The sequence below is a fragment of the Hipposideros armiger genome, unplaced genomic scaffold (genome assembly GCF_001890085.2).
Source record: "Hipposideros armiger isolate ML-2016 unplaced genomic scaffold, ASM189008v1 scaffold_20, whole genome shotgun sequence".
Classification (NCBI taxonomy): Eukaryota; Metazoa; Chordata; class Mammalia; order Chiroptera; family Hipposideridae; genus Hipposideros; species Hipposideros armiger.
Genome location: NW_017731370.1, coordinates 2,357,352 through 2,373,932, shown reverse-complemented (window position 1 = coordinate 2,373,932; position 16,581 = coordinate 2,357,352). Strand labels below are relative to the sequence as shown.

The 16,581-nt window shown below is 41.7% G+C and overlaps 1 protein-coding gene across 7 annotated transcripts in view; it reads right to left on the bottom strand.

Annotated features, from left to right (window-relative positions):
- Window positions 1-16,581, bottom strand: part of TASP1 (taspase 1) — a 253,771-nt gene that overhangs the window by 43,891 nt on the left and 193,299 nt on the right. For 5 of the 7 annotated variants that reach the window (XR_002123096.1, XM_019635266.1, XM_019635267.1 and 2 more), the window contains one exon: window positions 7,383-7,493. The exons of the other annotated variants lie outside the window; for them this stretch is intronic. Coding sequence is in view for 4 of the 5 variants with exons in the window: in XM_019635266.1 (XP_019490811.1) it covers window positions 7,383-7,493 (111 nt within the window). In the remaining variant the exon portion in view is untranslated. The remainder of the gene's footprint in view (window positions 1-7,382; window positions 7,494-16,581) is intronic. 7 annotated transcript variants of the gene reach the window in all.

Sequence of the window (16,581 nt, the reverse complement as noted above, 5' to 3'; positions counted from 1 at the left end):
CACGAACATACTCCCAGGTAGCAAAAAGCCTGAAGTTGTTCTCTGAGTAAGGTGAGGGTAACTTAATAGGAAAGTAACAATTACCATGTGTGCTCATCAGATGATCAGGCTCTAGCTGAACTGTGGGCCTCAAATCTATTTAGGATGAAGGATTCCAACATAGGCTTGGCTCAAAGGCCACTGGCCGAACACACAGCCGTTTTACCCCGTACGAGCCCCAATTCCTCCTATTCTGAATTGCTTAAGATTTTCCTTCAATACATGGAGTCTGTTTCTCATTGATCCCCATGCTCACTGCTTCCTACTAATCACTCTAAGGCAGGAACCCCTGAACTTCACCGTCTCTCAGGCTCCCATCAGCAGAGTGAGGGCAGGCAGGCTACAAGAGAAGAAGTGCACCCACAGAGTGAGAGTGGCCTTTGATGCCATATATTTGCATATATTCTAATTATTTTATCAAATCACAAGCTTAAAATGGAAAAGAGCTCAGTTTTTTCAGTGGAAGGCTTGATGTGTCTTTGTTTACATAATTAGTAACCATACTATATACAGCAGCCTCAGTAAAGCACTCCTGTAGAGGCCTGGAAAGCACATGTAATTGTACTTTAGCAGGTAAAAATATATTGCGTTTTTTTTTTTTTTCTAAAAGCAAAGAAAATTAATTCTTTTCAGCTGTTTCATTCCAGGGACAGCATTTGTTTTGCGTTAAAGCAGTGATTTGTAGGCTGGGCTTTGCCAGCAGATTGTGATCTGGGGGGTGGGAGGTGGTGGGATGGGTGTTGCAAACACATTCTTGTCCAAATTGTCCTTTTACAAGACTGTAGAGGCTGTGTTCTGCAATCCATTTAAGCTGTCTCCAAATCTTCTTGTTTCTGGACACTCATCATTAGCTAACATTTCCTACCCATATTGTTTGTTTTCAAGAGCATGTGAGGTTATTTTACGTGACATTTCATTTTTCTAGAAGAGTGGTAAATTTCTTTCAAAATTTCTGCTAAATAATTAATAAGGAAATTCCACTTGGCACTTAATTTATTCATCCAATAATTATTAGGAGCCTACTATGGAGAGTGGGTAGAAAGTTGGAGATGACAGAGTGCTTGTCCTCAAATGAGTCACAATCTGGTGATGTGATTCTCCTAGGCAGCAGAATCTTTTAATACTTTGAAAGATATTTCAAACCCCTATACCTTCCATGTGAGTCACTGGAGCCCAAACTTTGATCTATTGCTTTAAAATAATTGGTTTCAGGAAAAAAGGTTAAGAAGTGCTGCGAGGAACAGACATTTGAACACAAGTCTAGGATGTGTTATGGTGAGTGTTTTTAGGGATGCCAATGGCATGCTGCAGAAAGAGCACAAGGAAGGAATAAATCACCTGGGGAAGGGGCTTCCGAAGGATTGCAAGAAGATTCCTGTCTGTCCTGGGTCTTAAGGAAGGAATGTAATTGGCTCAGGGCATTTCAGGCACAGGTAACAGCATATGAAAGTTACTAGGGAAAAAACATGACTCTTTGGAAGAAGATGAAGCAATTCGGAGTGGCCAGAACTTGGGGCTTTGGAGATGAATGGAAGAAAAGAAGACACAGTCACAGATGACTGAAAGCATGTTCTGGGGTCATATGAGGGGAGTGCATTTCCCATCAGGTTAAGTAGTTCCCATCCATCTTCTAGGGAAACCAGCAACACAGGCAGGTGTGTGTGTGTGTGTGTGTGTGTGTGTGTGTGTGTGTGTGTGTGTGTGTGTGTGTGTGTGTGTGTGTGTGTGTGTGTGTCCTCATTGAAGAATTAAAAGTAGGAAACATGGGAGTGATACTAAGAGATACATATTTTGCTTTTATTTTAACATATAGACAGTCAACATTTAGTTTAGACATATAGTAAACTGATCACATGTAGTTTGGTTTTTTTAAAGATTTTATTGGGGAATTGGCGGAAGGGAGCAGACAAATTACTGTCCTTTTGTTCTTCAGTCTAGTTGTGGAGGACATTGCTTCACTGGCCCATGTTGGTATTATCATTGCGCTCTTCTCAAGTGAGGCAGTCACTTGCCAGCCATTGGACGGCTGCTTGCGCCCGCTGCCGGTCAGCCCCACTGCAGCCTACGTCGTCGCTGGCGACTTACAGCCGCCCAGTCCAGGTCGAGCTGTTGTTCACCATCTTAGCTGTGGAGGGCACAGTGTTACTGGCCCTCATGTGGGATCCGAGCCGGGGTCCTGCTGCTTAGATCTGGCATCCCAACCAACGCACCACTCGGCCGGCCCCCACATATACTTTTATAGCTCTGGTTTTGATCGCTATTCCTCTGATCCTGGGATTGGTGTGGCTCTCTATGCCGCAATTAGGTCAAGTTCTCCATTTTGTCCTTTCTGCTTCAGGACAGTCTGCGTCTCTCCTGACTGCCCCTGTTTTTCAGTCCATAGTTAGGTTCTCTATAGAGAAAGGTCTGGTGGCAGCATGGAGGTGGGAGACAAACAGAGGTGGGAAGGCTAAGGAGGCAGTCTGGAAAAGAGTGAATAGAGCCTGCAAAGCAGGAAGGCACTGATCACATTTGTCCCAGAGTTTCCGAAGAAGAGAACCAAGATCCAGTAATGCAAACCGAAGTCTGGCAATCTGAGCTGCCTAAAGATGTAACAGAGCACCTTGATTTGTCATTGTAGATTGTGAGACAAACTAGAGGGCCAATTGGCAGTGAGAGGATTTAAAAGGTTTATTAGTTATCTATTGCTGCCTAAATTACCCCAAAATGTAGTGGTTTAAAACAACATTTACTATCTCAGTTTCTGTGGGTAAGGAATAAAGGAAGGGCTTTATTGGGTGGTTCTTCCTCATGGTTTCTCATGAAATTTCAGTTAAGAAATCTTTCCAGGGCTGCAGTCATCTGAAGGCTCACTCAGAGCTGAGGCTATTGGCAGGAAGCCCCAGTGCCTCACTGGTTGTGGGAAAGAGGTCACAGTTTTTTGCCTCATGGGCCTCTCCACAGTGCTGCTTGAGTGTCCTCACGACATGGCAATTGGACTTTCTCAGAGTGAGCGATCCAACAGCGAGAACAAGGAGGAAGCCACAAGGCCTTTTTTTACCTGGGCTCAGAAGTCACACACTGACACTTTGCCATATTTTTATGCATTAGAAGGGAATCTCAAGGGGAGAGGAATTAAGCGCTACCGCTTGCAAACAATTTATGGGCAAAGCACATATAACAAGGTCACACAAGAGGCCTTTGAGAGTTCCTTCATACCTGAGATTCTCTAATTGTATTCATGAATCAGTAAACAAAGAGCAACCTTGAAAGTGCCTGTAGTTGGGTCATCCTACCCATGAAGTGGCCCACTGGGGCTCTTGTAATTGACGTATTTGTCAGGAGGAGTGGCTCAGCAATGGCTTTCAGGACACTTCATCCAAGTGGCAATGGGGTTTAACTGAAACTGCCTTTGTGGTGCAATGAAAACACTACGATTTTCAAAAAGGAGAGTAGATTCACAAAAAGCTGAAGTTAGAAATTGTTTTGATTGTACTATTCTTGGGACAAAAAAAGTGATTGAACAATATACAGTAGTTAATTTTTTTTTTAATTTGGGGAGTTATTTTGTTTTATTTGGATGTATAGGAAAGAAAGACTTCTGAGCATTCCTGGTTACTAGATATTACTAAGCATTAAGGCGCCATGACTTTATGAAGTTCTAGTTTCGTGAATTTTATAAAGCAATAAATAAGAAGTCATGGTTCCAACATGAAGCAAATAAAACTGTGGCCTGACTTGGGGCAGTTGATGGGGTACAGTACAGGAGAACCCACTTGAACTTGATGTTTGAAATAGTCTCCTATAGGTAGGCAGAGGTTTATGAGGCACTTCCCTTCTAATGGTACAATCCTCCATTATTAGGATCTGCAGTGGATAATATTTACACAATCTTGAAACTGTCAATGCTGGTTAGTAATTGTCACTGTTGGGAATCAACCTCTAATCACAGAGACAAGAATGCAAATGCTAAGAACCATGACAATAATGGTTTGGCTGCTAGAGGTTGACGTAAGGGTTGGGAGTGAGGGAAGAAGAAAAAAAGAGAAGAGCACATGAACTTTCCTAAACTTACATAGTCTAAGAGATGAGGGATGGTTCATAGGATTATACAATAATGATGAATCAAAAGCAACAAAGGAGGGGCTGGCTGAGTGGCTCTGTTGGTTAAGAGTTGGCTTGGGAGCATGCGCTCTGAGCAGCAGGGCTGCCGGTTTGGTTCCCACATGGGCCAGTTATGCTGTGCCCTCCACAGCTAAGATTGTCAACAATGGTTCGACCTGAAGCTGGGCTGCCATGAGTGGCTGGCAGCCAGCATGAGCTGCCGTGAGCCGCCATGAGCGGCCATCGAATAGCTGGCAAGCGACTGCCTCACCCAGGAAGAGCACAATGATGGTACCAACATGGGCCAGTGAAGCAGTGTCCTCCACACATAGACTGAAGAACAAAAGGACAGCAACTTGTCTGTTCCCCTTCCCCAACGCTGTTCCCCTCCCCCAATTGCCCAATAAAATCTTAAAAAAAAATAAAGGCAACAAAGGAACAAGAGAAACAAATGAAGAAACAAAACTCATAGACACAGACAATAGTTTAGTGGTTACCAGAGGGTAAGGAGGGGAGGAGGGTGGTAGAAGAAGGTAAAGGGGGTCAAATATACGGTGACAGAAGGAGAACTGACTCTGGGTGGTGAGCACGCAATGTGATATATAGATGATGTATTACAGAATTGTATACTTGAAACCTATGTAATTTTACTAACCATTGTCACCCCAATAAATTTCAATTAAAAAAAAAGTGTGTTAAAGTTGCAATAACATTAAAATGTATGATTTCAAGTTAGAATAGAATTCTAACAAAAGTCAGGAGGAAAGGGAAGTGGGAAGTTGTGTAAGCTATGTTCTTAACTTTTTACCAAAAAGGAGTCACAAGTTACTGACTAATCAAGAAACAGAAGCATGAACACGTTCTGTAGAGTGAAGGTGTTTTCCACAAGATTAACCAGAACCAGAGACTGGTGGCTCTGAGAATGGGGTGGTGAAGGTGACTTTCATGTCCCCTTTCCTATCCTTCTGTACTGTGTTTGCTTTCTTGCCACATACTGAATATATATAAACATCAATCCCTCTAGTTAACTTTAACAAATGGCATGATTTCCCTTATTTCCTAAATTGATACTTTACATTTCATCCCTCTTCTTGAGAAAAAGAGTAGAAATCAGTTTACAAATTACTACCTTGGTGATGAAAACTACTTAACATGAGCTAAAAATCCTATAACTTATCCTTAAATATGAATTTCCATACTACACCGAAAACACCTTGAAATTCTCAGGATTAAGTCAAATGGCGAGAGTCCGGGCTCAGTCAAAAACTGACCCGCCATGCTAGGAACAGTTCATGAAGCAGTATTAGTAACTGCCCCGCACCTCCTGGTACTAGGGATTATTCTGAGTGCTTCTGAAAGGCCCAGGGACATCCTTCGCATAATTTAAAAGCAAACTCCCTGCTATCTAACTGTGGGAGATACTCAAGGGATTCGACAATGATTAAGATACCGAAGAAGCAAATGGATAATTTGCCTTACAAAAGGTGGCCATTTAAAAACAAACAAACAAACAAACAAACAAACAAACAAACATTTCCCTGGAGCAACATCAGTCCCAAGTATGTAATGGGCAGGCAGAAAGAGAATGATGAGGTTCATGGTCAGAGTCTAGGTAGAGAAAGAGGCCTTCTATACAAAAGTGCATGTTTTTCCTTTGGTGAATGAGGGGCAAGATTTCATGAAAGATCTTCGGACTTCTGTAGTAAAAAATACTTTTTTACAGTCATAGGAAATGCTCAGTCTTTTATTTTATAGACTCATAGAACCTCAAGGTACGAAGGGAATTATACTATAGCAATTCACAACAATCACACAATATAGATCTGACACCACCCGCACTTTCTATAAGGAAATTTATACAAGGAGTTGAACTACCACAGCTCCTGTGGATCACCAATAGTGCTTCTATAAAAAAATCACTTAGAGAAGAACGGATAAAAACACATTCGTACATCCATACAATGAAATACTATATAGCAATGAAAATGAACACATTACGGCAAAATAAATTAAAAAACAAGACTTTTTAATACCCCTCAAAATATAATAAATTGCAGGCCGGCCGAGTGGCGCGTTGGTTAAGAGCTGGCTTGGGACGCCAGCTCTGAGCAGCAGGGCCCCAGTTCGGATCCCACATGAGGGCCAGTGACACTGNCCAGTGACACTGCCCTCTACAGCTAAGATGGTGAACAACAGCTCGACCTGGAGCTGGGCTGCCGTGAGTCACCGGCGACGGCATAGGCTGCAGCCCCTCCTGCAGTGGGCTGCCATAAGCTACCGTGAGTGGCTGGCAGCTGGCGTGAGCTGCCAAGAAGTGCCATGAGCGGCCGTCCAGAGGCCGGCAACCAACTGCCTCACCGGGGAAGAGCATAAAGATAATACCAACATGGGCCAGTGAAGCGACGTCCTCCACAACTAGACTGAAGAACAAAAGGACAGCAACTCATCTCTTCCCCTTCCCTCGATCCCCCAGTGCTATTCCCCTCCCCCAAGTACCCAATAAAATCTTTAAAAAAAAGAAAACAACATGTTTATGTGCTAGTTTCTGTGGCACCTTTATGCAGATTTTTTTAAATGCCCCCTCTGGATGAATTATTTAGAAAAAGGCACTCCATTGGCAGAGGTAGCCCTGCAAGTTTGGGTCTTGGCAAATGGGAGTGTGGGCTGGATTCTATCCCCACTGATGTGCTCAGCTAGATACAAAAATCACACATCTGGATGGACATCTGCAAAAACAAAGCTTGATGAGAAGAGCATGGAAGACATCCTTATTCTACAGATGTGGAAGTGGCACTGAACAGGAAGACTGATGCATGAAGGCGTCACAGCTAATAAGTGATGGAGCCGGGATGGACTTCTAGGCCAGTAGTTCTTCACATGGTTCTGATTCCTTTTGGGGAGGAGGGACAGGAAGAAGCTTTCTCTGTTACTGTATATATTGTTATGCTTCACCTCAACTGTTTTGTAGAATAAGGCAGGGGATAATTACAAAGTCCAATAGTCTTAACATTGGGCTTTAGTGAAGGTCCTAGGTTCTAAGCCCATTTGAAAAATATGCTCTAAGGATATACTCTAAGCAGAAATAAACATTCACCTTTTAGATGTTTACCTACACAAAAAGATCAGTAGAACAGAGAAGGTTAGGTGTCAACAGAGCATCCTGGCCCTCCCATAGCTTATTGACTCAAGGATATAAATCTTTCCATATCTTGAAAAAATGAAAGAGAAAGACACACACATAACGTACATGTCCAGCTTACCTAGAAGTGTCTGCTTATTTTGGGAGGAGGCAGGCTCTGCAGAACAACTGCAAGATCGGAGAACAATCACTCCTCCAAGCACGCCATCTTCACTGGCCAGGAAAGGTGAACCTAGGCAGAAATGACTAGTGGTCATTTCTCAGTTAGTTTTATTTTTTTCATTTTCAATTTTCATTTGATTACCAGAACAAAAATGTGGTATGAATAATATCTTGAACGATGCCCATTTCCTGACAATCACCATTGTTCGTACCTTGTATAGGCTTGATTGCAAAGGCAGGCTGCTGCCTGAACAGGGGTAATTTGGCAAAGACGGTGCCAGATGCTGCCAAGACTGGAGTGGGGGCGCAGTGTGCATTACTGTGTTCAGAATGGAATTGGAAACACTACCAGATTAAAGGACCAAACACAAATACAGGAAAAATGCTCAGCAACTCCCTTTGATCAGCTCTTAGGGATCACTTACCAGGCTCTCCCTGCTGTCAGGAGCATGCCACCAAAAGCTTTGATTTACTACCTTAAATTCAATTTTAAACAATAAGCCACAAACTTTATTACAAACATTTAAAAATGCTCCTGATGGTTTACACAAATAAGGGTGAAACTGTATTTCTATTATGAGAGTCTGGTGGTTAGAAACAACCGGGCCTCTTTGAGATCTCACACACTGAGCCAATGTGAGCATTTCAAGAACACTACATTTTAAAACCCCTTATTTTTCCTCCCCAAGGACATCTTCTTCGAACATCTGGCGTAGCAAGGGAGCACATGAAGAACAAATGCAAAATTAACCCAAGCACTATCAAAGAAAGTAGTAAAAATAAAAACCAACCAAATTGGATTTGGGGGGAGCTTCTGGTTAAACTTAGTAGATTAAACACATGCATTTATCGCCACTCCTTCCTCAAATCCCAGTAAGCAGAGGGGAAAGGAAGAAAAAAAGGCAGGGCCCAACAAGGACCGAGAAAAGACAGGCAAAAACAAAAACAAAAACAAAAAACGTCAAAAACTGACTTTTTAGAAAATGGAAAGAAAATGGACAAGTAGTTGCTCACCTAGCAGACTTGTGAAAGCTGAAACCTAAGCTTCCACGGGGGGCGGGGGAGGGAAGGTTTGTTGGAGTAGGGGGACATCTATAAGAAACCACCCAGCGTTGTCATCAAACCCAAAAAGGATCAGAAATTGGAGGCTGCATGTTCTTCTGAAGGCAGGGCTGTGGATGGGGCTGGAATAAAGATGGTTAGTTGAGAGTGTCCAAAACAATTCTCTAGACTAGGATTCTTGTCTATGACCTGTCTGGTCCACAGCACGTTTTTGTACAGTCTGAAAGCTAAGAATGTTTATTTTACATTTTAAAGGGTGATTTAAAAAGGAAAAAAAAAAGAAGAGGAGGAAAAGAATATCTTATAGAGACCATGATATAGCTCGCAAAGTCTACAATATTTATCTCTGGACCTTTATGGGAAAAGTTTGCCAACTCCTGATCTGGAGCCCAAGATTCCTGCCTATATCGGAAGTTCCTCCTCCCTAACCTTAGAAACCAGGATATTACTCTCTAGAGAGGCTGAACCAGAGGGACTTCAGACTTGGATGCATCAGGCTCACCCTAGGGCTGGATGGAAGCTCCACACTAAAAACAGGGGGTTCAAGTGGAAGCCTTTGATGCTAACAGTGAGATAACAAGCTCCCATCACCCACAGGTGCCCAGGATGTAAGAAGTCAAGCAGATGTCCTCCAAGCAAGAGACTGGATAATTCCAGCCACCCAAACAATGTAAGAATAAAGCCATACTTGAGAGCACTACCCCTCCCCCCCGCCACACACACACACACACACACACACACACACACACACACACACACAGAAGCCAAATACTTGTCCTTGCCTTATGGTGAGGGCTTCCAAATGACAAGTGTGACTCATACACAGAAGGTTTTCAATTCAGCTTCTTGGTACTTAACTGTTAAATAGTATAGACAACCTAGGATTACTGGTTGTTTCATTTAGAATCTAGGAAAGACAGAGACCAAAACAAATAAAAAGTAACATAGGAAAAACTTAGGCAAATGCATTGAGCAAAAGAAAAGTTAAAAAACAAAAAGTAAAAAGGACAGATGAAAAATGAGAAAAGTACTTAAGAAGTCAGAAGGATAGACCAGAAGGTCCAATACCTGAAAAGGAATTTCAAAAAGAGAGGATAAAGAAATGAAATGTCAATAAATAATTCAAAAACATTTCCAAGAATTGAAAGATGAGTTCTCAGGCTGAAAAGGCTCATCAATCTCCAAGCACAACTCATGGAAAGAAAGAGTGCCACGAAAATATACCGGGGATGACAAAGTATACACATTTTAAGAGATGTTATCCATGTATTACTTTTCAAAGTTGAATTGAATTACGGTAGCAATGTATAGTACGACATTCACTCAAAAGATGGCGTTAATCAAATGAAGGCTAGTGTCACCATGCGACAGGCAGGACAAAGAAAATGGTGGAAACATGGGTGTCGTTCAAGAAGCTTGCGCCATTTTGAAGTGGTATTTGAAATTTGAGAACATTCTCCTGACTTAACACCCCTTGACTTCTACCTATGGGGAACCTTAAAGGATGGGGTGTACCACAGTACACTGGTGGTACTTCAGGAAGAAATTGAAATGGAATGTGCAGCGATACAAGCGGACACTTTGGTCAACGTTGCTCAAGCAGCAGTTCGCCATAATCAGAAGTGTCGGCATGCTGATGGTAACCACTTTGAACACCTCTTGTAACTGTAGAAGTCAAATGTGACTTGTATTCATCTTTTGTTATTGGTACATATTGAGTATTACAATTTTAATACAGTTTTCTTTTGTTAAATGTTTATACGGGTTTTTTTGGCACCCTCTGTATAACTGCGAATATCAAAATACCAGGGAAAGAGAGAAAGGTGTAGGAACTTCAAAATGGGGGAAAAAATCACATGCAAAGCAAGGGGATCATAATGACATCAGTTTTCTTAACAAAACACCAGAAACTAGAAGATTAAGAGGCACTGTCATCAAAATGCCGAGGGTAAATTATTTCCAACCTAGAATCTTATAATCAACCAAAATGTCAATCAAATGTGGAAAATGGAACAAAGCTTTACAAAGACTCAAAGAATTTACCTCCTGTGCACTCTTTCTCAGAAAGCTGTAGGATGAATATGCCTTGGCAAAATGAAAAAGGTAAATGATGAGAAAGAAAATAAGATCCGGGAACAGGAGATCCAAACCAAAAAAAAGACCAAGGGCTTCCCCATGACACATGGCTATGTAGCAGGCTTCCAGAGCCAACAGTCCAAACTTGAGCAGGAAGCCAGAAGATGCCACAAAGATATTTCCAAGGGTAGAAATTAAACTTACAGAATACATGTTGGATTTGATATTACTGAGAGGAAATGTTTCAGATTTTGAGGGTTGTTTGAGAATAAGAGTGACTGCTACCCCCCCACACACCAAATAAAACCTCTAAGAAATAACATTAGCTGCAGAAAAAAAGAATTTGTACAAGAAAGAAAACAGAATCACAGTGCATTGTGTAATTCTGATGTCATGAGAAGAAAAGAGGCTCCTTGGGGTTAGAAGAATAAGGAAACTAAATCCTCACCTTCCCTGGTGTGAAGATGAAAATATCTAAATTTGATATCTAAATAATATCTAAAATTGAAAAATAAAGAAATAGTATAAGCGGGCCGACCGAGTGGCGCGTTGGTTAAGAGCTGGCTTGGGCCGCCAGAGGGCCCGGTTCAGATCCCACATATGAGGGCCAGTAACACTGCCCTCTACAGCTAAGATGCTGAACAACAGTTCAACCTGGAGCTGGGCTGCCATGAGTCGCCGGCGGCGGCGGTGTAGGCTGCAGCCCCTGCTGCAGTGGGTTGCCATGGGCTACTGTGTGTAGCCAGCAGCCAGCGTGAGCAGCCAGCAGCCAGCGTGAGCGGCCGTCCAGAAGCTGGCGACTGATCTGCCTCGCCCGGGAAAAGCACAATGATGGTGCCAGCTTGGGCCAGTGAAGCAACGTCCTCCACAACTAGACTGAGGAACAAAAGGACAGCAATGTGTCTGTTCCCCTTCCCCCAATTCCCCAATAAAAAATCTTTAAAAAAAAAAAAAGAAATAGTATAAGCATGTTATGTTGAAATATATAAGTTCTAGAAGAAACAGCTAGGAGAGTCAAAGTAGTAGCCTCAGGAGAGAGGAAAGGGGTGGGGTGAGGAAGGGGCTACTTATTTTCATTATAAGCCTGGAGATATTGTTTGTTCTTTTAATAAATGCATTGCTTCGCAAAGAAAAACAACAAAAATTTAAACTGCAGGATTAGAGTACATTTTTTAATCCTCAGACTCTTAGAGAAGGGGGAAAGGAGACAAGGAATTCAGTCATTGACAAACAACCCTGCATCAGGCCTTGGTTCCATGCTTTTACATTCTGTAGTTTAATTTTCACAACTACTCTGCCATGAGGTATTTTATTATCATTTTATACATGAAGAACCTGAGGTTCAAAGAAGTTCAATGAATTGCCACAGCCATGCCACAGCTAAGCGGGGAATGTCACTTCCTCCTACACTTCCCTGAGCCCGAGGTCTTTGCTTCCTTTGTAGCAATGCTGTTCAGTGAATGGGACACTGGATAAGGTCACATTCCAATTACCCACTGGATACCCCCACCCCGCCAGCACTCAAACTCGGCAGCTCTATAACGGTTTCTTTCCCTGCCACATCCGGGAACTTCTGGATTCCTTATAGCTCATCCAAGCTCAGATCGCTCTACTTTTTCCCTTTCCAATGACTTAATACCACAAACCATGTCAAAACCTGTCAGTTCTCCCTAGGACTGTGCACTTACACCTGCCTCTGCCCCTTCACTTCCGCTGACAAGACTCCCAAGTGTCCTCGCATTGTGCTGAAAACACTGTGCGGGCTCCAATCTGGCTTCCCTGCTCTAGTCATTCAAATCTCTAAATTAATTAATTCAATAAATAAGTCCGATGTGCCAGAACTCTTCTAGGTACTGGCAATACAGCAGTGAACAAAATGAAGTCCTTGCTCATATCTAGTTGAGCAGGTGGGGGGACAAGTAATAAACTCACAAGTCAATAAAGAAACCTATCTGGACAGTAGGAAGTGCTGTGAAGAAAATGAGTCCTGGTAAATGATGGAGGGGGAGGCTGGGGCAGGGACTGCTTTACATCAAGGGTCAGGGAAGGCATCTTTTGGTAAGGAGCTAACCATGTACAGATCTGGGGAAAGAACATTCCAGGCAGACGAACCAAGCAAATGCTGAGACTCTGAGGAGGGAAGAAGCTTGAGTGTTCAGAAAATACAAAGGAGGCTACAGTGGTGAGAGCCAAGTGAGAGGGGGAAAAGAGGGCAGACCATGAGTTCAGAGAGAGGCAGGGCCAGGCCATGTAGGGTTACCCAAGGCCTGTGGGTACAGCAAGGAGTTTGGATATTACTCCAAGTGTGATGAAAAGATGATGCAAGGCTTTAACCAGGACATTGAAAGTTTTTATTTGCACTCATAAAGGGTTATTCTGTTGTGTAGAATGGATTGGCAAGGCAAGTGTGGAAGCAGCAAGTCACTAAAGAAGGTGCCGTGGCAGCCTTGTTGAGAAATGACAGTGGCCTGGGTGAGTCTGGTGGTAGTGGACACTCTCAGCAGAGGTTGGCTCTAGGATATATTCTGCAAGTAAACCCACAGGGTTATTCACAGAATGGATATGAGGGGCATGGGAAACAGAGACATCAAAGTTTAGTAAGAAATATGTACCTAAGTTATGATTCTATCATTACACCATTCAAAAACCATCAATGGCTCTCAACTGCCCACAGCATCATGTTGAAACTCATCCTGGCCCAGCCCTCCCAAACCCCCTGTTCCCAACCTTATCTCGCTATTTACTTTTACACGTCATATGCTCCAGCCAAATTGGACTTCCTATATCCCATTTCCCCAGGATTCCCCTTAGGTCCATGGCTATGAACTGTCCTCCCTAGCTCCCTTTTCCCCCAGGAAATGAATCTGTTCTTCAGCTCCAATGCATTTACACAGACCCAAGCTCTACATGGCAAGGGTATCAGATTCAAACCCTTCGTGACTAACAAAGTGCTTTCACTTGTTCACCAAATGCCTTCACTTGTTCACCAACTGCCACATCCCCAACCTCCTCAACACCAACACCAACACACACACACACACACACACACACACACACACACACACACACTGCTGCCATCTGTGGTGTGTGGCATTGAGGATGATAAGATAGTACGTGAGTGCTCTGAAAGGGAATGGGGTCCCCAGGGCACTATGGAAGTTTATTATCAGGCCTCCTCATCCTTAGTATGAATTCATTCAATAATTTAAAGAAACAATAATTAGAGATATCTAAAGATTCCAAATTTTTCATGTAAAATATTCAGATTTCATATTTTCACTGTGATGTTAAAAAACATAATACTGACTCAGACAGGAGACAATCTATTAATGTACCTACCTGGTTAAATTTCTACAACAGCTGGTACCAGTGCTCAACTGATATTCAGCAGTTGGGTGGTGGTGGTAATAGTGTGACAATTTCCCAAATTAAATTGTTAAATAGTCTTTGTATAAAAAAAAAACATTTCTTTTTCTTCCCAGTAAAAAAAGAAAAATTAACATGGAGTGACATGCTGGGCACTGTGCTAGGTAGTTTCCATCCATATAGAAAACTGGTGGCAAAAATTAATAAACTAAGACTATCCTAAGTTCTATTACTATATATGCAAATAGTTGCATAAAATAAGTAAAGAAGATTAATAAATAAATAATTAAAATTAACCTTCAGTCACCCTAATAAAATGTCTCAAATAGGTTCTTTAAATACCCAAGTCTGTAACTGCTATGGAATGAAATTATAATTACAGATAGTAAGAGACACATTCACTGTGATCAAATGTGTATAATCTAGACATTCATTTAGGTTATAAATCCAGACTAAACAAATGAGATAATTACTTAACTGTATTTGTGCCATAATCTTTACAGATGAAGAATTTAAAGAAATTGAAAGAACAATCACTATAAGTATTACAATAGAGAAGTCAATGGGAATATTAATCCATACTTTTGATTCCCAACTAGAATGATTTTAAGCAAAAAAAGATGACTGCTGGCTCATAAAATCCAAGAAAAAAAATCCAAACTTTTGGAAGGGCAGGGGTGTGATGGGTTTTGGCAACAACTGGAAATAGCTTCCTCCGAATGGACAGTAACGCCCATCGATAGGTCCAGAACTGTATGGCTACAACTTAAACCATCAGAGAGACTTCCTCTCTTTATCAGCTTTAACATTCTCAGGAGTCATCAGACTCTGAAACAAAGGAAAACCTGAATGTCCTGCCTTTGGTCAGGAGTTAAGCCTAGAACAATCAACTGTGACCAAGAGGCCATGGAGTGGGGTCACAGACAGACAGACAAATCCACAGATGTCCACCAAACACAAGTGGATAAAACACTGGGCTACGGACCCAGGAAATCAGGGTCCCAGATTTGGTACAGTCTACTTGAACTTTGACAATTCAGTTGACCTCTCTGAACTTTGCTCTCTTCTCCCATCTGAAAAATTAGGAGACTGCACTAATAATCTCTGATGTCTCTACTGGTTCTAGCAGGTACAGTCCTAGCAGTACTGTCAGTGTTAGAGATGCATGTCTGCCCATAAGCAGCAGCCAGCCATTACCTGATGCCAGCAAGCCAAAACATTAGAGCACCTTTCGCAAAATCTGATACAATGCTTCCTCTTCAACATGTGAGAACTTATCAAGAGAGTGATTCTGTAGCCAGAAGGCAGCTGCCAGTGTTCATCTTTCCATTACATTTAACAAAGAATCTCTGTCTTTTAAATACTTTTCTGTAGATTTCTTTCTTCTTTATAATCTCTATATGCCGAATCACTTGAATGTCATTTTCTCTTGGAGGAATTACACACATATTGAGAAAAAAGCAATATGCTGATACCCACAGAGAAAGATGGTTGGGCAGTCAGGTGAGCAAGAAAATGGATTGGGGAATAATGAATGTTTGCTAATGAAAACACATACCTCTGACTCCAAAAGAATAAGATTATAAATATTCTTTAAACACAGAAGCAGGGTAATAGTTTATACTTCCTGAAAGACCAAGGACCTTTTCTCTAAAGATGCACTTAAGTTAGTTTACATATCTTTCATGGATGTGAAGTGTAAGCAGAATAATATGAAGGACACATAACATAATGAAAGGAGTCAATCACTAAGTTCAGAAGTGTCAGCTCATTAATAAAGTGCCACTACATTCTGCCTTTGAAGAGAAATCTACAGGTTGCTGTCATCATCCTATTAGACGTATACTAAATTCACTGCATTCTATCATTTCCTGATCCCAGAAAAATCCCAATGGAATAATTATTACAACATTTATTTGGTAGATGAGAAACCAAAAGAAGGGAAGAAAGAAACTAAGGCACAGGGAGGTGATTGACAGGCCTGTAGAAACACAAAGAGAAAGTGGGGAGCAGAAAACAAAACCACTGATTCTGATCCTTTCACTCTAACCCCTAAGAACAACACCAGCTCCTCAAAATCCACCTCTATGACAACTCAGTGTCATCATTATATGCAGTTTTCTGGTGAAAAACATAGTTTTAAAGATTCTAACTCTTTAAAAAGGAGAGTTGAGTGTGGCCGATGTCTCTTTTACAGTCTTTATCTACCAAAATTTGAAAAACAAGAAAAGTTAACTTGTTTCAGAACAGAAAATTCCATTCCATTCCATCAAACTATAATTAGAACCTAAACATATCAGAGAGACATTCAGTCTTTGGAAAAATTTACTGATTCTGCCATAAAGATTAAGAATAGAAACCAAACTGAGGATTCTATGAAAGCCTCTGCTTCTTGGTTTTACCAATTATAGAATATATTCACCTGATACTGTTCTACAAAAAACAGGAGACACTTAAAAATAAGTTTGGCACAGGGGCTCTGTCCTCAAGGAAAAATTCAGCTGAGGGGGAAAAAAACACCACACTTCAAAAATCATAAAGCAATTCAGAAAGAATCAGGAAGCATCTTCTTCAGAATATTCCAGCCCAGGAATATTCTATCTGCAAGGGGGAGGGACCCAGGATTCCACAAATTCACCCTTAAGTGACAATGA